General features: G+C 34.8%; 3 protein-coding genes across 4 annotated transcripts; 1 reads left to right on the forward strand and 2 right to left on the reverse strand.

The window, feature by feature from the left end:
- Positions 1 to 508: 508 nt before the first annotated feature.
- On the reverse strand, positions 509 to 7,014 carry LOC133682494 (proline-rich receptor-like protein kinase PERK15). The gene is made up of 8 exons (XM_062105841.1): positions 6,591 to 7,014; positions 5,482 to 5,922; positions 4,855 to 5,226; positions 3,484 to 3,696; positions 2,450 to 2,833; positions 1,538 to 1,781; positions 1,310 to 1,457; positions 509 to 1,194 (listed from the first exon to the last, which is right to left on the reverse strand). Exons 1-8 carry the CDS (start codon positions 6,619 to 6,621, stop codon positions 820 to 822), a joined length of 2,208 nt encoding a protein of 735 aa, XP_061961825.1. The 5' UTR covers positions 6,622 to 7,014; the 3' UTR covers positions 509 to 819.
- Positions 7,015 to 12,186: 5,172 nt separating this feature from the next.
- Positions 12,187 to 14,467, forward strand: LOC133682517 (pentatricopeptide repeat-containing protein At1g02370, mitochondrial-like). 2 transcript variants are annotated; one of them, XM_062105879.1, is made up of 2 exons: positions 12,187 to 12,536; positions 13,055 to 14,467. In XM_062105879.1, exons 1-2 carry the CDS (start codon positions 12,276 to 12,278, stop codon positions 14,312 to 14,314), a joined length of 1,521 nt encoding a protein of 506 aa, XP_061961863.1. In that variant the 5' UTR covers positions 12,187 to 12,275; the 3' UTR covers positions 14,315 to 14,467. The 2 variants fall into 2 exon arrangements, with proteins under 2 accessions (XP_061961863.1, XP_061961864.1); XM_062105880.1 differs by having other exon boundaries at positions 12,379 to 12,517.
- A 2,847-nt stretch (positions 14,468 to 17,314) lies between these two features.
- Positions 17,315 to 22,323, reverse strand: LOC133682518 (uncharacterized). Its single transcript, XM_062105881.1, has 8 exons — positions 21,888 to 22,323; positions 21,744 to 21,811; positions 21,377 to 21,443; positions 21,112 to 21,266; positions 20,920 to 20,990; positions 18,890 to 18,958; positions 18,234 to 18,334; positions 17,315 to 17,758 (listed from the first exon to the last, which is right to left on the reverse strand). Exons 1-8 carry the CDS (start codon positions 22,146 to 22,148, stop codon positions 17,462 to 17,464), a joined length of 1,089 nt encoding a protein of 362 aa, XP_061961865.1. The 5' UTR covers positions 22,149 to 22,323; the 3' UTR covers positions 17,315 to 17,461.
- Between the last annotated feature and the right edge of the window lie 2,943 nt (positions 22,324 to 25,266).

Here is a 25,266-nt window from a genome sequence, read left to right on the forward strand (position 1 = left end):
TTTTCCATAACCAATGCAAAACCTTGCAGCTATCGTCCTCTTGGTTTTGGGTGGATTTAGATAACAAAATGACTAGTTAACATTAACCAGTTCATGAACTACAATCAAGTGTATCTGTGATTTGCTTGACACTATGATACATGCGTATCAATCCTAATTTTCTACGTGCAAGTCTGTATACGTATTTGTAATGTATTGTTTCATCCAACATCTGAATCAGTTTCCAAATGTTTACAAGAGAAGCAACTTTAAATTTTGCAGGCTAAAAGAATAGTTCTTCAACTAGCACTTGCTATCTCAATTTACTTGGTTTTTGCTCCAAAATATACCTTTTTGCTCAGCAAAATTTTCCATCTCGTTTAATTTTCTTTTCTTTTTTCAATATCTTGAAAAAAAAAACACAATAAATCTGAAAAGAACATGGCATTGACAGAAGGACTAAGTCATAAATGGGTTTGTGAAACTACATGCGTAAGTTATAAATAACTCGTAAAAGAACGGGTGAAGATTAAATAAGAACCCATGAAGGCCATCCAATATAACAAGCTACGAGGCATATATACAAAAAATTTCATCAGCCATGTGGAGAACAGCCACACTGCTTTCAGAAGAACTTAACAGTGGTCATCCACAAGGCAACACAAAAAACAGCCACTCCCCAACTCCCCACCAATCACAACTACAAAATCTATCCCAAAAAAAATCCTAATAAATATTCCCCCACTTTGAACTTTTCAAATTCCTCACATTGTTGTATTGGGACATAAAAAGAAAACTTCAAACTAAGTAAAGTCTCGAAGTTGACTACCTTTGAGATATTCATCGTCCTTCATGAAGATCTTCTGAGAAAACTGCTGTCCGAGAGATGTTGTCGTTATCAAAGGCGCTTAGACCAGAGTACGGACCAGATGAGAACATTGAAGATGTCCCATCAGATTCAAAGGTAGTAGATGACTGTCTCAGGTTGGCCCGGGCATTGGGGGCTAACATGGAATCTTGATATTCCATTACACGCTGCACCATTTTAAGAGACTGTACCACTTCACCCATAGTTGGTCGCTGGCTTGCCTCGGGGGCCACACAAGCTGCTGCAATTGTGCAAACTCGTACAAAATCCTCCTTCGGATATTTTCCTCCAAGCCTTGGATCAACAAGCTCTTCTAACCGATCCTTGTCTCTCAGAATGGGCCTGGCCTGAAAGCAATTAAAGAGAATTTGTTAAACTCTCCAGAATTTTAATAACTGTGAGATGTTTTTATATTGCCAAATATCAAGATATGAAACCAGGAATGGTCAGTATCCTACTAACCCAAGTGACAAGGTTCTCTTGACCGGATGGCTGTGCCATATCAACAGGCTTCCTTCCAGTCAGCAACTCAAGGAGGACAACTCCATAGCTATAAACATCACTCTTTACTAGTAGATGTCCGGTCATAGCATACTCAGGGGCTACATACCTATAAATCAACACCATTTCATCTCAATGCCCATCAAATTGGGAAAACATACAATTAAGAAGAGAGAGACTCAGACAAACCCAAATGTTCCCATGACACGAGTAGACAGATAATTTGCTCTGCCTTCAGGCGCCTGTTTGGCAAGTCCAAAATCAGCAACTTTAGCCTGAAAATTGTTCTCGAGCAATATATTGGATGCCTTGAAATCTCTGTGGATCACACAGGGTTGTGAATCCTCATGTAGGTATGCAAGTCCTCTTGCAGCATCAAGTGCAATCTTCATTCTGGTATCCCAATCCAGAGGACAGTTTACCCCCAGAGGACCTGAGGCATGCATGTTTGGAGCAGCATTAATATTTTGAATAATATAATGCAATACTATGTAGCAAGGATTCAGGTATGTGTGTACCAGCCCAACTTGTGAGATTCTCAGAAATCAGATGCAAGCACGGTAAAACAATCATTAACTGTTAATGTTTATACCTGTTATCATTCGTCCACTTGAAATTCAACAAACTCATAAATTTGGTTCAATTTGATAAACAGACCACACTGAAGAAAATCAATTTCAATTTCTTAGAAGCATAGCTGATGGGGCCAATTTAGGGTCCAAAAAAGAAAGGTCTATTGATGGTTAACATTCTAGAGAAAAAGGAACCAGATGAGGGAACAATCCAGAGTGTATTAAATTTCATATCTCGTTGGTGCTCATGCTGTGAAGTCATTTTTACATCCAGCATTAGAAAGAAAACAAGCCAGGTGCAAAACTTCACTGCTTGGACTTGATGTTTGCTCACGCACACTAGTGTTAACCCAGGTTGAAACCAGTACATTCAACTAAAGAGCCAGACATGTTCAGAATAGGTAATGAATAATGCCTAATTTTTTTAAACATGTATTCCATCTCCATGCAACCAAATTGGAAAGAAAATATCATATCAAACACTAAAATGCTGGAAAGATATGAAACTGGAAAGAAAATATCAAATTACCATGGAGCCAGGCCTCCAGGCTTCCATTTGGAACAAGCTCATAGCACAGTAGGTTTTGTGAAGAGTCACGACTGCTATAGTAGCCCACAAGTTTGACAAGATTACGGTGATGCAGCCTGCTAAGCATCTCAACCTCCACCAAAAATTCTTTATCCCCTTGTTGCCCTCCATTAGTAAGCCTCTTAATTGCTACAGCTGTGCCATCACTTAAGACACCTTTGAAAACTCTACCAAACCCACCCTCTCCAAGTATGCTTGCAGGTTCAAAGTTGTTTGTTGCTACTTTAAGTTCTTCATAGGCTAGAAACCGTGTACTTGAAGGATGTGGAAGAGACCCTGCTGCTGGAGCTGGAGCTGGAGCTGGATCTATAGTACTTGGCTTTACTGATTTTGGAAAAAAAAAATTGAAATCAATAAGCCAGATGACATGAAAGAATAGATGAGCAAAGAACCATAAGAAAACTTAAAACAAAAGTCAGATGCGAGCATTATCATAATGAATGAGAGCAGTGTTCCCTAGATTTTCTTAAATGCTTCTATGAAAAGCACAATAGATTGGTCCCACTTCTTCAGTAAGGTGAAGTGTGTAAAGAAATTGATGGATAGCAGGAAACTTCTCTTCTTGACTTCCCCTTCTGAGATGTCTCTCCTTGCTTTCTATAATACTTCATTAAAAACAGCATGAAAGTTTGTCTAGTTATTATTTAACATTCCCAAATCTATCCATGTAATATGGTTGGAATGCACAAATTAAACCCCTAATGGCTTAAGGCTGCATACAACACAGAAAGAGTCCTTTGCCGAGAAGCATGCATTTGACATGCATTCCTCGTATAAAGATCAAATTGAGAGAGGAACTTTTCGCAATCAAGAGAAAACCTTATAGGTCCCAATGAGTGACTCACTACTAGCAATGATAATCAGAGATAATGACATAAATTCCTTGGTGTGGACACTATACATTACCACTTTGGAAGATTCCAAAAATAAATCGGAGTGACAGTAAATAGTGGTCCTTGATATTTAAGACATACCAGTTTCTTTAGAGGATGCTTTAGGCTTCCCTTTGCGGAATGAGCACGAACAAATTATAAGCATAGATACAATGGCAATAATCACAATACCAGCACCAATACCCAGAATAAGAATCAAATTTGTATGTTTGCCTTTCTTTGAAGAACCAACTGCTGATGAAGTTGAAGATTGATATACCGGTGCCTTCATAGGTGATGAAGCAACAATAGGAGCTGTATGTAAGAGGTAAAGAAACTTCAATGTACATAATGGAGAACTAGAATCTCTATGGTATTTACTGCCATATATTTTGGAACCTAAACAAAGATTTTACAAGATAATATCAAACAGCAAACTGAAGGCCAACACAGTTCCCCTCTCTTTCTCATGCTTTCGTAGGAAGTCTGTGACAACCTCAATTCAAGGCTAAATTTTAAGTCTTGTTTATTTACTTTATTCAATGACTTATTATTTACTAACACTATCATAATCACTTGACAGTGCATTTTTCTTTCTTTTTGACAGGAAAGGCAGCAACTCATATCATATACTACATGCAGCAGATTTTTCCACCGCCAGATTTGAATGCAAAATTTGTATGAATTTGAACACGTGCTGTTCTACTGGATTGAAAGTAGAAAGTGGCTACAACACACCATTTGCAGAAACATGTTAGAATTGCACATTCTGAAATCCAAAAAAAGTTATTACATGACAGAAATCACACAGCAAATTGAAGGTTAACAAAAAAAGGCACTATCCAACAAAGTCTGTCTATGACTCTATCCTCTTTGTGTGGAAATTTAAAAATAGTCACCTCTTATGGCTAAATTTGTTTTCTATCTATGACTCTATCCTCTTTGTGTGAAAATTTAAAAATAGTCACCCCTTATGGCTAAATTTGTTTTTCTCGTTAGTTTGTTCAATTATCTATTTATTTACCATCATTTTGACTAGGAAAGCTATATTTACATCAAATCACAACACACACGCAGCAACTTTTCTGAGTGTTTGATTTGATAATAAAATCAGTATAAATTTGAACCATGTGCCCTTATATTTGGATTGAAAACAGAAAGCCATATTGTTTTCAGAGACATGCTAGTATTGTACAGTGAATCAGGTGGCCTCTGCTTGCAATTTGGTAGGATTCTGATGGGCCATGTCCTTGTAAACAAGGTAATTTCCTCTTGCCCAAACTTATATAATCACCTCTTTTATCTTTCGTAACACAGATTTTATCACGAAGCATACAACTGACACATAGAAATACATATAAGCCAAAGATGAATGTAGTGAAGAAAAGCTATATGTGATGGCCAAGACCATGGCACTACATATAAAAAACACATTGGCATCCTTGAAACAGAGAAGGCTGCGTCAAAATTTACCTGGTGAAGGTGTTGGAGGTTCAAACCAAGTAAGATTCAGGAGTTTATAATCACCCACAAGAGTGGAGTCAAAATGAACCTTATGAAAGGTAAGTGAAGAGTTTACAGCAGATGCATCACTGGCAGAGAAACTGATTCCCGTGTGAGGAGTGATATCCATTGAAATATTTAATCTGGATAGGCTTAGTACATAAAAGTTTATCAGCTCAATTTGAGAAACTCGCATGCCAAGCTGGGAAGCTAGTTCTTCTAGAAACATGTTCCAATTAGGATTTTGTGAGACATTCAAAAGGAGAAGATCAAGCTTTATTGGATACACACAGTGGCAATCATGACTTCCTCGTTTCAGCACCATGTCTGGTTTACAACAATCTGCAGAATGAAAAATCAATTCTAATGCCAATGTCTATGGTCACAGCACAATCACAGATTTCTTTAGTAGGAATTATCTACAAGTTATGCAAGCAATCCAGTGCATTATCAAGCTCTTGGTATAAGACAGTTTATATAGGAAGTAAAACATTGGACACGTTTTCTTCTATGGTTAAATTGCTCTTCCTACAAATGAAGCATGAAAACAAAAGGAGAAGAGGAGAAAAGAAAGGTACTTAACCACAGCTGTCTTACCAGAGACGGAAGGTGATAATGGGGGCTGAGCTAAACCAGTAGGATTTGTGCCATCACCAGACTGAGTAGGAGCAACATCTACCAATCCAACACTGGGAGGCACCAATCCATTCTTCTTCATTGATGGTTTAGACAAGCTTGAACTAGTAGGGGGGTGACCAGAAGTTATCAGTGGACCATAGTTAGGAGGATGGGCTGGTGGTACCACAAATGTTGGTGCACCATGAGGTGAGAAATGTTTTTCCCGTGGTTTATGTAACAATGGTAGATTGGCTGGGAGGGGTAGATCAGGAATGGCTGGTGCATCCGAAGGCACTCTAGACGGAGATAAGATAGGTCCTTCAAACTGATGATCAGCTAAATCAGCATTGATGATGGAGATTACATAACATGAATTGATGAAAAGCTGCAGAAACAAATACCAGACTCTTCTTGATAATCCTGCAACGGGCGTACAAAGTTCCAATCTAATAAGATGAGGAAAACATAACAGAAACTCTGGTAGCAGAATAAATGCAATTTAAGTGCCTTAAAATTTCAATCGAATTCTACTTCTTTTCCAATGACCTACGATCAGCACTGACAGCTAACTTTTACAAATAAATGAATAAACAACCCAAAGCTCTACTCTGTTATATCTCAAATGCAACAAACGAAGCAAAAGAAAGAAAGAATGAAAGAAAGAAATTAAAAATTTTAAATCTAATATTGTTACAACCAGGGACGTAAGGGGGGGGGGGGGAATAGTGGCGCTGGATAAAGTGTAACCCTACTTTATAGAAATGAAATTTTACATCTTCTATAAAGAGATCGAGCATTGGAAACTTTCTTTTCATTGTTTATTTCAATTGCAAAATAAAGCATCGTAAAACATGATAACATATTGTGCCGATAATATCAGAATTTGGTTCAGCATCCAAAACCCCTAACGGAACAAAACAAAACAAAAAACCAAAAAACTGCAGAGTAAGCTAAAATATCAAAGAAAACCACCGCAGTACTTGAGGGTTTTAACATTCACCTAGTGCAATTTCTTTCCTAAATTTCCTCATTCAGCAAAAGAAAAAAAAGCAGCATTAATGTTCGGGAAAAAAAAGAATTAAAATTACCGGTGGTATTTGAAACTGCAAGCACCGACATCACCAACGCGGTTGATTGAGAGCACCCGTCCCGTCAGATCTGTGAGATTGCAAGCAAATAAACGGCGAGATCACACTCTAATTGAGCAAAGAACCCAAACGGACGGACGGAAAGCATATAACACTATGAGCAAAAACCATTTGGCAAAAACAGAGAAGGAGGCTCCAAGGGTGGAGATATTATCATAAGAATTGGAACTCGGCGTTCATAACTCAGAGCAAAACACTCCATTAATGAGTTAACTCGAAGAGGAGAGATGATTGAGCTGGAGACTTCAGAAGGAAGGGAAACGGCAGACACTTTTTATGACTGTTTTGGCGGAGAATACCGATTTGTTTTCTTTCACTCTGTAATCAGTAGCACAGTACTGGGGAAGCTCTCTTTTTTTTAGATATTTTCCTCTCTCTCTCTCTCTCTCTATATATATATATATATATATATATATATATATATATATATATATATATAGAGACGTTTTTTCTTTTTTGTCTTAGTTTTGCTTTTGCTGTGTCCGTCGAGTGAAGTGAGAAGTGGAGAAGGGCACGCACGGACTTTTTCATGATGTCCAACGAGAGCCGCTGACGGAAAAGTACAAGCTAACGGTTAAAAAAGAAGAGGATATTTGTTTCACGACTAGTATGATATGAGATATGACCACAGGAAGGCAAAATTTGTTGGAATTAAATTTGAAAATCTAGAAAAAAAAATGTATAAATGAGATTTTATAGGACGTTTTTTGTGTGTTTGATAATATAATATAATGCAAGTTTTTTGTAAATATTTTTTAAATTAAAATTTAATATTTTTTATAATTTTAATACTGATATATCAAAATTATTTAATAACATAAAAATATTAATTTAATGATTTTTTAAATCTAAGTTTATTTTGAACAACACCACTTTCATAGTTGAAACACGGCATGTAGATGTTGCAATTGATTTCAATTGAATTGTTAAACACACCGTTTCAGTGAATAATCAGGTGATGGTTTGATGAGTTAAGCGTCAATTAATTAGGGTTGTCTCCCATTTATAGAAAGAATTGCGTATGGAAGAAACAATTATTCATTTAAAAAGTAATAGAATTAATTATTTTTTATTTGAGATTTTAATAATGTTGTTTTTTAAAGTAATTCTTATTTGAAAATAAATTAAAATATTTTTATTTTTTAAATTTTATTTTTAATATTAAAACATTAAAATAATCCAAGATTATAAAAAAAATTAAGTAAAAATAAATAGACTCTAACTGTCTTTCTTTAAATTTTTAATAAAATTCCTTTTTCGAGAGATTTTCTTGCCGGTCCAGAATAGGTTTCATGACGAGGACTAAGCACATAATTTATACCTTTGATTTCGATGACGTACGTGTGAAAAACTTGTTTTATGCTATGCTATTTTATTTTTTATTTCCCGATTACAAGTGGGCTAAAGATAGTTTTGACTCGTAGGGAGCAGATGCTTCCAGTCGTCTTACCGCTAATCTACCTCTTTCACTGTCATTAATCACGTGGCAATTGCAATTACCAGTAATCTCGAGAGTATTTCAATCTCACCAGTCACCACCAACAAAACAAGTCCTTGCGTGTAATTTTTTTTAGTATTTTTCTTATTTTTTATATTAATTAATCAAAATTATAAAAAAAATAATTTTTTTTTTCATATTACGTTGACCACCAAAACAAATTGCGACTTTGACAATGACGGTCTGCGGGTCTGGGAATGCTCGTAAGCGAGGCTCCGCATTTTGGCAGAATATATTTGTAAACCACATGTCAATGCAAGATCTGTACACGTTCGTTGAGATACATGAGAAACGACAAACCAGCCCAACAAATCAGGGACTCCTTTTAACTTTTACCGTGCCGTGTACTCCCGGCTGCCTCCCACAATCAGCCCAACATTTTACCTGAAGATTATTATATCAATTAGAGAAGGAATATGGTTTTTTTTTAAGTTGGCGCATTTCCGAACTAAGTTATACACATTTAAATTAATTTTTTAAAATTTTAAAGTTATTAATTATATAAATCTCTAGTAATCCCGAGGTTTATGAATAATTTCTAGAAAATAAATATAAAATTTGATTTGAATTACATCTTAGAGTTAAAAACTATAATTTATAATTTTGATAGAAGGAGGCGAATTTTTATTTATATATGTTCTAATTATCAATATTACTAATTACGGCGTGAACCAGTCAATGCAATCAAGCTAGGAAGGTACACAAACGAGACGCATGGAATTGGGACTTTCAACGGGTTGCGCAAGTACACAAACGGGACTCTCAAAATTGGCACTTCATGTGGTTGCTCAAATTGCTTGTGAGGGGGGAATCCCGATAATAATCTTCGTTTTCTAAATGAATATTTAAGAATATTCATTTATATTAATATTAAATGAATAAAATTATTTATGTTATTAATATTAAAAATGAATTTTAATATATTATTTTAATATATCTTAATATAAAAATACTTTAGAAAATAACCACTATTATTCTAAAGTAAAAGGGAAAAGGGAGAGAGTAAATAAGGAGGTTTTTTCTCTCTTCTTTGTTTTGGGTAAAATATACTATGTGATTCGGTTGTATGTGATGATAGCGGGCCAGTTCAGAGGACCCTGCGCAGTCGCCCATGCATTACCAGGAGATCATGTTGTCTGTGAAAGCGTGGTTGGTATTATGGGCGATATCATGTCACCTTGCACCTTACTCTGCACGCACCTGCCATCTCCTCGTGCATTTTATTTTATTTCTAATTTTTAACTATCTCCATCATTCTCCACCTCATGACCTCTCTCCTCTGGTGATTCATTTTATTATTTTCAAAACAACAGACGGATTGTTAACCTGCCATTACCAAATATAACATTGATCACAACAAACGAGCCACTGTTTGTTATTGCTGAATAAATATCTGTAAAAATAATTTAAGGACAGCCTTGATTAGGATAATTATTTTAGTTTGATTTTTATCTAAAAAAGTAATTAAATTAAATTTTTTAAAAAACAAAAAACAAAACCAAACCAAAACTAGTTAAACCAACCGGTTTTGATTCGGTTATTTTATAATAAAAACCGAAACCCAACCGATTGTTTTATGTTCAGTCTGGTTTTAATTCTGTTCAGTTATCTTTTATTAAAAACTTAAAAATATATTGTTTTTGGGGATTTTTTTTGTAATTTCTAATGGGTTTGGTTTCGGTTTGGCTCGGGTTTTTTTTGTTTGACTTGATTTTTTTCGGTTCGGTTTTTTTATTAATTTTGGTTTGGTTCAATTTTTTGGTTTCAGACTTATAAAACCGAACTGAATCGATTGGTTTTTTAAAATATTTTAATCTGTTTTTTTTATGATTCAATTTTTTTATTTTATTTTTTTGGTTTACTTGTTGGTTTTTTTAATATTCTAATCAGGTTTTTTTCAGTTAAGTTTTTAAAATATTTTTTATTATTATTTTAATTTAATTAATTTTTCAGTTTTTTTCTCATTTTTATTCGTAGTCGTCATGATGATTGAATGCATGTCAAGTTTGTAGGTCTAGGGCCAAGCTGAACGGTTTGATTAACCATAAGAAGACCGAGCTTAAGCTAAAATGGTCGAGCCCAATTGGTAATAATCATGATAAACAACCCCAAATTCAACCCAAGCAAGCCTATCCGCCCAATACGTCAGCTTGAGAACTCGCCGGAAAAGGGCTGTCTTAAAATATGCTCGGTCCAGAGTAACCATTTACCTTAACAAATGGCTAGAATTTAGCTAGACCAGCTTAGACTATTTTTTTTTGGATGGAGAGTTCCAGCCAGGTGATTGACATTGAAGAAATCCTTTGTCAAGCGTTTCAAATGACAAGCAATTTTTCAGTGGAGAAATACAGTCCACTCGATGAGTGAATAAACTGTAGGATCTCTGACCATTTTGTAACGACACAAAGTGAGAAGAAACAAACAAATCATCGCCAATTCGTGTTATGATTTCGTGCAAAAAGATGTTGATAATGCATATAAAAAAAGTATGGGGCAGCAGCCATGGTTGGGCTGTGATGATGGTTGAAGACAAGAGTTTTAGTCGCATTTATAATACTAGAGTCTTTTCTCTTGTTAAGAGATTATTTTTCAATGATATTACTTACTATGTGGTTAAACTCACGTCAATTTATTATATACGAATATAAACACACATTATCATTGATGCTATTTGTGAAAATATCGGTCATGTTGTGCTACACAAGCCGTTCAACTAAGAAGCTAATAATAATGTCATAATCTCATATCGGTTTGAAGACGAGAGTTTTAGTTGTTAATATAGCATGATGGTCATCTCTCTCCTCAAGAGATGCCTTTTAATGACAAAACTCATTATGTAATTGAATTCATGTCAACTAAGACAATATCTAATGAAAAGCCTATCATGTATGGATATGAGCACACATCATTACTGGCTCTGTCTATGGAAACAATAGTCATGCTATGTACCCCAGCTCTTCACCTTAAAGGCTAAGATGATGCAACTATGTCACATCAAGTAGGAGATGAGAGTCTTAATTGCTTATATAGCACATGAGTCTCCTCTTTCCCTTAATAAATGTTTTTTCAATAACAAGATTCATTAAGTGGTTGAACTTACGTTAACTGTGACAATATCTCTTCAAAGGCCTATAATATATAGATGTGAACACACATTATTATTGGTGTTGTATGCGGGAATGTCAATCATACAACGCTACCAAAGCTCCTCGCTTGGGTGTTATGATGATGTCATCATTTCATATCAGCTAAGAGATGAGAATCTATTGTTGTAATTTGCAATGCCTCCAACTTTTTTTTTTTTCTGGTTTAGATCTGTTGAAAATTCATTTAACAAATTCAATCTCATATTTATCAATTTATCAAATAATAAAATCAACAGATTAACTTTAATGATCTAAAAAATATTCTACGAAATTCAAACGGGATAAAAATAAAAATAAAAAACTCATGTAAACAAGTCTTAAATTATTTGGCTAAAAGTCAAAGTGAAATTTCGGAGCCACAAAATCAAGAAACACGTGCTATTAGGTCTGCTGATTCAATTTATAATTAAAGTATTTATGAAATGTTTAGTTGGATGTATTATATTCTTTTATTTAGTTGTGTAATTTTTAAAATCATAATACAATAAAATCATTACAATTGTGATGACCAATTTATCAATAAAAATAAAAATAAAGACCAATTTATCAATAAAAATAAAAATAACATTATATCATAATACCAAATATACGTTGGAGGTTGATGGAGAGCTAATTTATGCACCAATACCAAAAGTTCAAGGGTATAATTGCAGTGAACTAGGTTAAAATTGACAGAAGTGATATTGATTAAGGACGAAAAATGCCATTAATGATTAAATCTAAGAACTAAAGTGATTTTTTTTTGTGTGTGCGAAGGAAAGAAAAAAAAAACAAAAACATAATAGAAGTAAACGAAACCCAAAAATTTTACGGTGCTAAAAAATAACTAATAATATTTTATTATTTATTTAAAAAAATATAAAATTAATACCCCCACAAAAAATGATAAAAATAAAACCACCTAAAATTTCTAATGACAAACCCTACTAGAACCCCATTTTCGAGAGAGAGAACGCTTTAATTAACAGTGAATCTAAGTACATGACGAAGAGTCCAAGTCATCTGTTATGGACGGGATCATGGGTGGTGCGGCAGCTGTGCACGGCGGCAGAGGCGGTGCCTGTAGCGCTGGAAAAACGGAAGAGGCTGTACAAGAGGCTGTCGGAAATAGGGGCAAGCGGGGAGAGCGTGTCAAAGACGTTAGATGATTTCGTGTTGGAGGGCGGAAAAACAAACAAAGTCGATCTCCTTGCTTGCATCAGAGAGCTCCGCAAGTACGGCAGGTTCGACTATGCCATTGAGGTCCATCTGTCTGTCTCTGTTTCATTTGTCAAATCTCTTGATTTTTTCACATCCCCAGGGCCCTTGATTCACCTTTAAGGCTAAGGGTTGCTAGCTTATTTGTTAATTTTTTTCCCAATCTAATTTTAGACTAAGATTTGAGTGTATTGATATACCGATGCCAGCATTTATAACCCAAACTGGAAAAGTAACGCGAGTGCTTGGAATGTCATTGAATCCAGCAATAAATATGGCTATAACCCATAGCTATGAATGAATGAATATTTTGATTCTAGAGATCCCCATATCACCACGAGACAAGTGTTTTGGTTGGGCAACCATGATTGCTTGTTTCTTGTGATTGAGATTTGAAAACAATGTACTGTCTCTTTGTACTCCTCAAATTGCGCAAAAATGTTGCTTTGGCTATTTTATTTTTGTTTCATAGTTGTGCTCTAGTTTTGTAAGCCATGCGTCTTCTTTCTTTGTTTCCTCTATTCTTTGAGTTGATTGGGATCTCTTTGATTTGTGTCTTGCAGGTAATGGAGTGGATGCAGAAGAGGAAAATGAACGTTTCCCATGCAGTTTACCTAGATCTTATAGCAAAGAACAAAGGGATTGCTGCAGCCGAGAATTATTTTGACGACCTCTCACCATCTGAGCAAAATCATTCAACTCATGGAGCACTTCTGAGCTGTTACTGCAGGGAACTTATGTCTGAAAAGGCACTGACTCTTTTTGAAAAAATGGACAAGATGAAGTTTCTTTTAACTTCCTTGCCTTTTAACAATCTCATTAGCCTACATTTGAGATTGGACCAACCTGAGAAGGTGCTCCCCATAGTACAAGAGATGAAGCAGAAAGGCGTATCTCCATGTACCTTCACTTATAACATGTGGATGCAGAGCTATGGATGCTTAAATGATTTTGAGGGGGTAGAGAGAGTTCTAGATGAGATGAAAATGGATGGTCAAAAAAAAATTTCTTGGACTACATACACAAACCTTGCTACAATCTATGTCAAGGCTGGACATTTTGACAAAGCTGAATCGGCTCTCAAAAAGGTAGAGGAACAGATAGAACGTGGACGTGAAATTAAGAAAAAACGCAGACAAGGTGATTACCGCGAAGCTTATCATTTTCTGATTACCCTTTATGCCGGCACTTCTAACCTAGGCGAGGTCAATCGGGTGTGGAATTCCCTAAAGTCGAACTTCCACACAACGACCAATGTTAGTTACCTTACCATGCTTCACACTCTTGCTAAGTTAAAAGATGTTGAGGGTCTACTGAAGTGTTTTAAGGAGTGGGAGTCCAGTTGCCACAGTTATGATATGAGGTTAGCAAATGTTGCTATAAGAGCCTGCCTAGAGCATGACATGTATGAAGAAGCTGCATTAATATTTGATGATGCTCTTAAGAGAACTAAAGGATTGTTCTTTAATGCCCGAGAGATGTTCATGGTTTTCTTCTTGAAGAACCATCAACTGGATTTGGCTCTGAAGCACATGAAAGCTGCATTTTCCGAGGTCAAGGAGATTGAATGGCAACCAGAGCCAAAAACAGTGAGTGCATTTTTTGCTTACTTTGAAGATGAGAAAGATGTTAATGGTGCTGAGAGACTATGCAAGATTTTGAAGCACATCAATCGTCTTGACTCCAATGCTTACGATTTGTTGCTAAAGACTTACATAGCTGCTGGCAAATTGGCCCCAGAGATGCGGCAGAGGTTGGAAGAAGATGGTATTGAAATAAACCCTGAGCTTGAGAACTTGCTTGAAAGGGTCTGCCCTAAATAGGTCCAGGTCTGGAACATGCAAACAAAAACTTTAGACCCTTCCAACGAGTAACAACTTGAATTTGATATTGAAGGTATCCATATGCTAAGCATTTCAAATGACAGGAAATCTTTAATTTCAGGAACAAAATCCAGTTGATGTGATTATAGTCCACTCGGTGTTCCCTTAGCTTTATATATATATATATAGTCTGAAAGAATTTATTTACCGAAAAAATAACAACAATTGGGATGGATATCTTTAGACATTAAATAAGTGAATTTCATCTACGAATCTCATGAATCCAGTGGTTGATATTTGACTTGCTACCGTCCATGCATCAATAAAAATTCCAACTTTATTTGAGTTTAATGCAGTTTACATACATTATTTTATCATGTTATCAATAACATTAAGGACCCGAATGCGGGAAAATCAGAGTCTCTTAAATTGTTCCAAGTAAAATTACATCCCATTCTTTATACATTGTAAAATTTGTGTATTATCCAGCGTGAGAAATAAAATCACTAGAATAGAGCTGGCTCACTATACATGCTAAGTTAATAGCTTGAACCAGTTCATGGGTGCGCCTCTAATGGGATGACTCGTACCTAAATGCACTGCTGTCCCCATGACAAGTTTGGCTGGTAAAATGCGATGCGGGAAGGACGAACCCTAAATGCTCTACCTCTCCTTGTCGCAAATTTGGCTGGTAAAATGCAATGTGGGATGGACGACTAAAGCAACATGGAAAAGCTTCGGATTTGTAGATCAGCTTTTAGACTTTCTGCTTCATGGTCACATCTACATGAGAGTTAGGTTGATAGTGCTCATCTGTATCCACCTCTTCAATCTCCTGGCAAACAAACTCTTACGACTGAAGGTCTTGCATGAATTAGTAACAAAATAAATTCCTGAGCAATAACCCAACAGATGGACACAGATAATACATGTGTTTCTGGGTTCTACAAAAGCAATTGCCCCCACAGCAGTATCTTCAAAATATTGGTCACTACAACTCAGTAACATTTCCCGGTATTGGTAGTGTAATGCTTTTTATGTGAAAATGGAAATAACTAATAAAAATTCCCAAACCTGTTTTTCAACTTGGTTTTATTCAAAACACCTATAAAACATCTTAAAAAACATGATAAATATATTCATAACTTTAAAAAACCACTCTAAAAACCGAATTTAATCCAAAATAAAAAATTAATGAGAACTCAAATCTTTTTCATGAACTTTTAAATATAAAAACACCTAATATAAATATAAACTCTCCTCGTAAAATTTATCGGCCATTATCCAATTATGATCCCACAAGGTTCTTTGAGGGACAGCTAAGAAACATCCTTTCCGCGTTTTTAAATGAAGTGGCAGCTCTCAAGACCCAGATTGACACCATTACAGTAGCAAGCCCACAAATTTTAGCATATCACAAGAATGGCCCCTCTATATTTCAACCTTCAAAAGGAAAACCCCATAAAGAGTCATAATTATCATAAAACGTTTCCTAAACCAAATGATGCTGTATTAATTATTGCAACGCAAGAATCCGCTCAATTACAGAACTACATCAAGCATAATAGCAGGAAAAAAGAAAAGGAAAGATGCACAATCTAACCTGACAATCAACACATTGCATTTCCACAATGAAAAAATATTTTAGCCAACGTGCGTACAGAAAAATACAGATCCAAATCCAAATCCAAATAGTTTGGGGCATCCAAACTGTAAATCATCATCAAATATTACAGCACAAAGGATAAATCATCAAACTTTGAACTTGACATACCTTAGCGACCAGTTTTATACTTAGAATACAAGAAAAATACAGTCAATATAAAAATGAAGCAGCATAAGAGAATAGTAGCGACGCTTATTCTACTCGGCGCTTTCTTCTTCTTGCTCTGTTTCAGCAGAGCTTGAGGCTTGATCCTTCCCATCTCCTACTACCTATACTCCAAATCTCCAAGACTTGCATGCAATTACTGAATATCAGTAGTCTACTCAAATTTCACCAATTATTTAACTTTGAATTCCAAATTTGTTTAGCATAAATTGGTCAACGGTAACTGAGATCTAAAGAGATTCATGCTAATAAATAAATCGAATCGAAAGAGAGGGAGAGGGAGAGTGGAATTACCTGCTTGAGAGGTGAGTTGACTGCTTTCTTTCTGATAGATAGATACTGGATTTGATTTTAAGTTTGTTTCCTGTTTTTTCAGCAAGTTCTTATTTGGGCCGAAATAATAGATGGGCCTCATTTATTTCTCCATGAGTCCGAAATGAGTTTGGGCTCCCTTTTGTTGGATTCGGGAATCTGGTCTTTTTATGGGATCCAGCGTTATAATTATTTGAAACTGCATGGACCATAAATTCCTGGATTCTTTTCTAAGTTCAATTCTCCAGCAAACTCGGCGACGGACTTTATCGAAGCCGAATCCAGGTAATCCTTCACTTTCTAGGTCTCTATTTTGCAGCTTGCTTGTTGTAAGCAGTGGTTATTCTTTTCTTGTTTCTTAGAGATCGGAAATTATTGTTTATTCGGTTTGATACGATTGAGTGGGGACTCGCGAGTTCAGGTGCTCTGTTTTCTGCAAATTTTTGAACATTCATTTTTCGGGGGGGAGCTGTTGATACTTGAGATTTTTTGCTTCCATCACCAGCCATTGCACCCTGATTCTCAAAAGAAAAGCGCATCTGCAGATTATGTAATTGATATCGCTCGCTGTATAAGCTTTGGATTGGTTACAGTTCGCCTGTGGTTTTTACTTTTTAGGGTTAGTTACTGTTCTTACTTGTCACAGCGCGCGGCACCTGGACAAAAAGGGAAGATGAGCAGAAGAGGACGCGCCGTTTGTTTCCGTTGAAGGAAACCAGCTGTCTATAGATAGCGTTGTTAACCTGTGACTTGTGCACTGATACTTCAAAAACCAAAAGGCTGGTGTATAGCACACGCTATCAAAAAGCAAAATACATACAGCATCAGTTAAAGAATACCCAAAAAGAAAAATAAAGTGATAAAACACATCATAAAGGTTTCAATAAACTAACAATTGAGTTATAATAAATTAAAAAAAAAAAAATCTATCGATGTGGTAGTGATCGGAGTACAGACAGTTGCGGTAGTGATCGAAGTACAGACAAAGTTGCCCCATTGCTGGCCTAAAGATTTACCACTGTTTCATAGGGTTCATTCCTGGATCTAGTTGCTGCTCTATATCCCACAAAAACAGAGACACATATGGAGACAACTGAAAATAGAAGGGCAAAGGCACTGGCAACATCTCCTGAGCTGCCTGTTGTAGATGTCTTCAACATAGAACTGCCTGGGGAGATGTCCAGGGGTATCCAAACACAGTTGACAGAATAGTGACCAGATCCATGCCATGAATTCCCGTCAACTGGATACCAGAATGCGACAGCCATCTTGCTAGATCCACCAATTGTAAACTGAGCATCCTGCAGAAATTAGAGAAAGCAGCTCATTCAGAACCTCTTGCTGCAAGGTATACTTTCAACTACAAACCTATGCAACAATCAAACAGTATAAGGTCCGATGTGTATCCTTGATTCCTTTCTGATTCAAGTGTTGATGTTGGGAGCAAAGCTCAATAACAAGCATAGTGAGAAGCTAGTATCAAACTGCAGATATCCTCTCTAAGCACGCGTGATATTATTATCAAGCCACAATGGCGATGAAATAGAATCAAGGTTATGTGAGTGAGGAAAACATGGTACTCTCTTTGTCTCTCTTTTTCTAGAAGACATAATAACCCTCTTTAACAAAAAGCGAGTGAGGAAAACATGGTGTAAGTGACATCAAGACATGGATTAAAACATTCACTGAAATTGCGTAAAGCGAACTACTATAAAATTTCTTATATTCGAGCCCAAGGGTAACCAAATATCTGAATATCATGGATGGATTTCTAACCTGTTGGAGACGATCCATGGTTCTTAAAGGCCGAGAGAATTCAAAGAAATACGTTCCCTTCTGACTATCTGATGTATAAGGACTGTCTTCCTCTACAAAACCTGTTGCAAAATATTAAAATCAAATTTCAAAGGAGAAAGATGTAGATACTGTCAAAAGCATACAAGACGAATATGGATAAAAGGCAGATCATAATCCATAATTTGAGACTAGAACAGCAGGCTGCACAGAAATGGTGATACGGAACCAAATTGAACTTACTGTGTCTTAGAGGCAATTTTCTTAAGAAATAGTGAAATTCAATTCTTTTCAAATTTCAAGTTCCCTATTCACAGCACAGATTTTGATGGATGGCTCCTTAAGCAACATCTTTAATCATACAAAATAGAAACTCATGTTATTGGATATTGAAAACATGATTAATCTAGCCTAGAGCGAATTTGTACAATGCACATTGATGTTTGTTTAACAAAGCTGATCACGCTTCTTGTACGAGTCACATTCTTTTTCTTAATTGTACAAAAAAGCTGCATAGATTTCTCAGCATGCTAAAGCTATAGGTGTTCTCAATTTGGTATCATGGCTATCAACAATAATAGGTAGAAGAACAATGTTTTGAAAATCAAACTAAGGAAGAAAAAAAAAAGGGCAATCACCTGAGTAGACATTGAAGCTACTGTGCCACCATGCCCCCTTCCAGTTATTCTGGCCACTAGAATCATTTCCTGAAAAAAGATTGGTTATTACTTGCTCACCATTAAAAAGGTTGACTTGAAATAACCAAACATGCAAACTAAGAAATGAATAGCAAACATTGTTAAAATGGATAACAACCAACATCAAAAATGGAATTCAGAAGTTTGGATTTGTGGTTAGCTTAAGAAAGTGTATATCTGAAGAAAGAAAAGATCCCATACGCATAAAGATATGCTTCTGAAAGCCAAAGAAAGTGGGCTTGGTAAATTATTACAAAGACTCATAGCAAATCATCCGCCACAATAGGTAGAGCTCCTAGGACCATTTCTAGTTGAACAAGATGAGCTAGATCTTAAAATAGCATAGAGGCTCATGATTATCAAAATCACCCCACTACTTCTTTACGGAGCCTATAAAAAATTTTGTGAGACATTTACATTTCCTCCTAGGAAAAGAAAATAAGGGAAGGGAAACTAACAAATTGAAAGTTTGAACACTAAGGATCAAATTGTTGTTACCACCATAAGTGGTGAGCAAAGCAGTGTTTGGAAGTAAAGACTGTTTTGACTTCTTTTTTGCAAAAAGTTTATCATGACTAATTTTGTGAGGTAAAAGACTTCTGTAGGGCAACGGGGTTACCAAACATCTTAATTCTCGAGTGGTGATTCAATAGTTACATGATCACCACACAAGTGCCAAACAAGTACAAGACTACAAGTTATCTTCAAATAGAGCATTTAAGGCCATGTCTGGTCAGGAACCATGAATGTGGTTTCGAGAAGTGAAACACTCTGATCATGCATATCAAATCATAATAGAACATACTACTACAGAAAATACACATCAATGGCTGAAGCTATAGCAAGTTGTACAGTTCCCATTCTGCGTCTTTTTGTTATTGGTTTGATAGGGACAAGTATTTTAATTATCAACTTTTACTCTTCTATCCGAAATGGTTTAAGGTTTAATCTCATTCGAGAATAAGATATTTGACAGGTTGGAGAAGGAAGAAGTTAGTAGTCAAGCTAGCTGAGAATAGGATTTGGAAGGAATTTAGGTAGCGTTTGGGAACGCAGTGCAAACCGCGTTCCATGAAAATTCAAATTTTTTTTTCTTAAATTTAATTTTATTTTTATGGTTTCAGATAGTTTTAATGTGCAGATGTCAAAAATAATTTTTAAAAAATAAAAAAACATTATTTTGATGCATTTCTAGACGAAAAACACTTTGAAAAACAACCGCTACCACACTCTCAAACACCCTCTAAAAAGGCACAAGTATGGCACAATAAACTATAACAATTATGAATTAGAGACATGGTGAAAACTAAGAAGAAACAAGTGATCTGATTAAAAGTGTAAGGATCTTAAACATAAGATGAAGGCTGCAAAACAAGTGCAAAGGCAATGGAAAAATAGTTTCCATAGAATAAAGGGTTCTTTATACCAAAGTTGATACACTTAATTATTAGTGTTAGTAGATAGAAAGGAAGGGAGAATTGTAAGCTCCACTTAGCAAGGGGTGCAAATCTCAGGTTTGAGCCTGGGACAGTCCGTCTTAGAAAGGTGCAGCCATTGGATTACACAATGATTAGAGTGACAGGAGTTTAGTACGATAGGATGGAGAGCATTCCAATGCATAATGGAAGACAAGTATTTAAGATGCATGCATCAGTGGATGTCCTTGGAGAATAGTTAGCACTGAGGATGAAGACTTAACATATCGAGATCTTTGAAAAGGTCTTAAGGTGAGTGTTATTATCAACAAAGCATGAAATGGACAGCTTCATAAAAAGAAAGCTTTGATTTTGGAAGAGCATGTAATGAATTCTAAGCCACCTTGATTGTGCTCCTTCTAATCACTTTGGTTAGTGCTTCATCCCACTTTCCTTTTTTTCCCTTTTAAGTCAGTTCCATCATTTTCATATCATGCAAACATACCTTTTTCACCCAATTAACAATTAAAACTGAATAGTTAATTCAAGAAGTACCTGAAGGACCAGTGCCATCAAGGTATCTACAGTGTGGATTCCAAGAATAGAGATCAACCAAATGACCAAACCTGTTCAGAAGAGAGAATAAAGAATTAAAAATTAAAATAAACATAACCAAATTATGCAAATATCACCAACAAAACATGTCATCCCATGGTTTTGATAGTGAAGAAGTTAATATGGCAGCACCTGTCACCGCCATTTCCATCTCCGTTGTCTAATGGATTCCCACCATAGAGTCGTCCTGGGATAGCATTTCCGATTGAGAAGTGCATAATATCAACTTCATGACCTTTGCAAGTCGTCCTATTGCAAGTACCAGTTCCCTCCTTGCAGCCACCCATCTAAAAAGATACGAGCAATCCTCAATTTTCACTCTCTGATTGAGAAACCACAACGAACATGATGAGCTAACAACGTGACAGCATGCCAGATAATCAGTGAAGTAACTTACATTGTGATAGGTTGCTTCATCGCCAATCGGAAACATGAGAGCAACTGATGGGCATTTCTTGTTATCACTGCAGCATAAAAATCCAATTCAATCCAACGAAAAGGGGAAAAAAAGGAGAAAAAAGCCTTCAGAATTGAGAAGTCAAAGCATCAGCAATTTGAGTTAACCAAAACATGCACTCTCTTAACCATTCCCGAAACGGAAGAAACCCAGCAGGAAAAAAAATTATATAAAAGGTAACAAAAGGAAAGTAGAGAAGAATTTGATGTGAATATAGATAATAAAAAAAAATCAGCACTAAAGCAACCAGAAAAATTAATTCCATATCCAATAGATAAATAATGCAACAAATCAATCCAAAAATTACCCTTTTGTATAAGCATAGTTCCCATCAACTTGCAGCAAGAAAAACACATTGTTACCATCATGCAAGGCCTGCGAAATTCACTGTGATTTATTAACAGCTGATTTATTAAAGCGTGATACTAATTTTCGAACAAAAAATCCTTACCTTGACGGTCATTTTTCCTCCTGTGTATTTTTTATCGTCATCGGGGTCGAGAGCAGGAAGCAGTGAGGATTCCAAGCCATCAATGTCTTTCCAATCATCGGCGTGGCCATCTAGGGTGATGAATCCAGGCTTGAACTCGGCTTCTATTCTGATCTCTTCGTCGGACTCGCAGCTCCACTCACCTGATTCCTGATGTGAATTGACCCATCCGATCCAGGACGAGCCAAGAACGGATAGTAGCAAGAGAAGTCGAAGAAGCATTGTTTTGTATGGGATGAAATTTCCTGCCTGGCTGTGTTTGGGTGTTTGGGGTGTTCTGGCATGCTGCGTTCCGTGGCTGACTCAACTTATGAATAAAACTAGCGTTTTGACTCTGCCATTGTCTGAGACTCTGAGTTTTGCTATAATAAAAAAATAATAACATGTCATCAAAACGTACTACTAACTCCCTTACTTTCGTTTTTGTACTACTCCTTGGAGAGGAGTATCACACGTGGACAGATAGGAGGGAAAATACACTTGGATAAATAGTGGTCCCAGTAAATAGGAATTGGTTTATATATATATAAAGATAGAAGGACTGGGATGTAATTACAGTTCGTTTTTAGTTGATTATAAATTAATTTATTTAAATGAGTTGATTACTTCTTTTATTATTGACGGGCCATCATTCACCTTACGGATACTCTCTCTCTCTCTCTCTCTCTCTCTCTAAATACTGAACCTCTTAGAAAATTTCAAAAACCTTGATATATTTATAAATAATAACTTGTCTCAAATTCGATAAATGCTCATCTGAGCCGAATTAAATAGTTGAGTCTTTATAAAATTTTATTGTTTTGACTCGGATATCCAAAATCCCTGTATGTCAACTAATAAATAAAATATAAATTTCTTAAAATTAAATTCAAACTTACCCAAACTTCAGAAAATATATAAGTACTAATATTATATAAAAGTACATGTGCGTATAGATAATAATAGAGAGCTTACCCGCGCTTCATTCCAGGCCAAACCAATTTTTTTGAAGCATAGAAAATGATGCTTAAGTGCTATAAATGTGTTTTAAAAAAACATTAACGACTCGAAATTATAGAAGAATAATTGAAGAAATTAATGATTATTAATCTTTAAAAATCAAAATGATAAAAGATAAAATTAAAACCAAAACCTCATTAAATTAAAAAATTAAAATTAAAATTTTTAAGGCTATAAATTCACAAAAAAATCTGAAACAAAAATAAAATTCAAAAGAATAAATACTGAATTAAAAAAAATAAAAAAATTAAGATCAAAATACATTATTTTAAAACAATGCTTGAATCAACAAGTTGACTCGTGGCCGTAAGAACCCAGGACATAGGGCAACACGAGTTGCAAAAGAAATTGAAATGATGCATGAAAAACATTTGATCCTCATGTTTAATTTAAAAGCAAAAATAATAGTAAAAACTGAAAAATAATCAAAGAAATTAATGACTATCAATTTTTAGGAATCAAAATAATAAAAGATGAAATTAAAACCAAAACCTCAAATATCATGAAATATTAAATTAAAAAATAAAATTTAAAATTTTTAAAACCATAAATTTACAAAGGAATCCGAAACAAAAATAAAATTCAAGAAAATAAGTATTAATTTAAAAAAAAACAAATTAAGATCAGAATATACTATTTTAAAGTAATGCTTGAACCAACAAGTCTACTCATGGTCTTCAGAACCCAAGACATTGGGCAACACGAGTTTCAAAAGAAATTGAAATAATGCATGAAAAACATTTGATCCCCATGTTTAATTTAAAAGCAAAAATAATAGTAAAAACTGAATTGAACAAAGTAAAAAGAATAAACGCTATAGGTAGCACATGTTTTTTTCAAGGTGAAAATAAAATCCCATAAGAAGTGGAAAAAATGTAAGAAAACAATTTGATGATGAAACTAAAAAGAAAAAAGAAAAAATCAAGTAAATTCAGGTGAACCTTTCAAATAGAAGTTAATTTCTCAAATCTGCAAATTTTTAAATTTTACATTTAGGCTAAAGAGCAAGATCCAACAAATTAAGAGCAAAAAAAAAATAAAAATAAGGCAATACTAGGTCAATTTAATGTTGAATTGTGAAATAAATTAATTTAATCTAATAAAAAAATTTCTTTTTGAAAAAGAGGTGTATCTAGCAATAACAAAATAAAAAAATAAAACTCAAGGCAACCTGTGTTCCTCTTAAAAAATCAGAAAAAAAAACCCTTTGAAAGTAAAACAAAAAAAAAAACCAGACAATAAAATTAAAAAAAAAATGAAAAAACCAAGCAAACCTTACCGAACCCTGAATTAATAACTTAAACTCTTAATTGGTTAAGCTCTCTATATATTTTTTATTAAACAATTAGTTTTTAATAAAATTACATCTAAATTTTGAAAAAAAAATTTTAAAAAATACAAGTGACGCGATCGAGTACAGGTGGGTTAGTGCACCTAACCCATAAAAATATTGTGATATTTAACGTGCTGTCTAAAAACATAGAATCCCACCACAAGAGAGATGGTTAGAAAACCAATGCCAATGACTTTTTAGCTAGAAAAATGAATATTCAATTCCTTTTAATTTAAAAACACATAATACATACTGTTATAAGCTCACAAAACTAATGTCTCTACTTAAACACCTCAAAGTTTGTTAAAAACATAAAATTTAAGTTGAAAAAAATATAATTTAACTTGATTTGTTTTTTTTTTTTACAAGATAAGTGACAAAAAAACACCTAAATAAAACTTTTGTAGCTAATTAAAACTGGTTGACAAAAGGAACATCTTTTCTTGTTGTTGGATTTTGATCAATTATTGACTCTTTCTTTCTTTTTATTTTTTCTTTGTTATTTTTTAATAACACTTTTTTTCTTTCTCAAAATAGAAATTGAAGAGTAAACCAAATAAGTTTAAAACTCAAATGAGAATTGCAAATGCTAAAGGGATCCCAATCAAACCCCAATCCTGGAGGGAGAAAACACAAAATAAAAGGGGCAAACAATGAAAAAAAAACTTGTTTTACAAATAATATCAAATTAGGTCCGTTCATTTTTAATTTTTTTTTCAAAGAAAAAAACCTTGTTTTTTACAAAATCAAGCAAAATAATAATAATAATAATACCAGGGCATTTCTTAAGCTTAAATGCAAAATAATGAAATATTCGAGAGCAAAATCAGGAAAAAAAAAAGTAAAGTAAAAAACTTAAAAGAAAAAAAAAGTATTGAGATCCATAATATTTTACTTGTATATATAATGAATATGCTATGTTTTTTAGTTCTTTGTTAACGGTGGTTTGAGAGCAGAACACGGGAGGAGATAATGGTAAATGGATTTCTTCTTTTCAGTTTGGTTGAC

The sequence above is a fragment of the Populus nigra genome, chromosome 2, assembly GCF_951802175.1.
Source record: "Populus nigra chromosome 2, ddPopNigr1.1, whole genome shotgun sequence".
Classification (NCBI taxonomy): domain Eukaryota; kingdom Viridiplantae; phylum Streptophyta; class Magnoliopsida; order Malpighiales; family Salicaceae; genus Populus; species Populus nigra.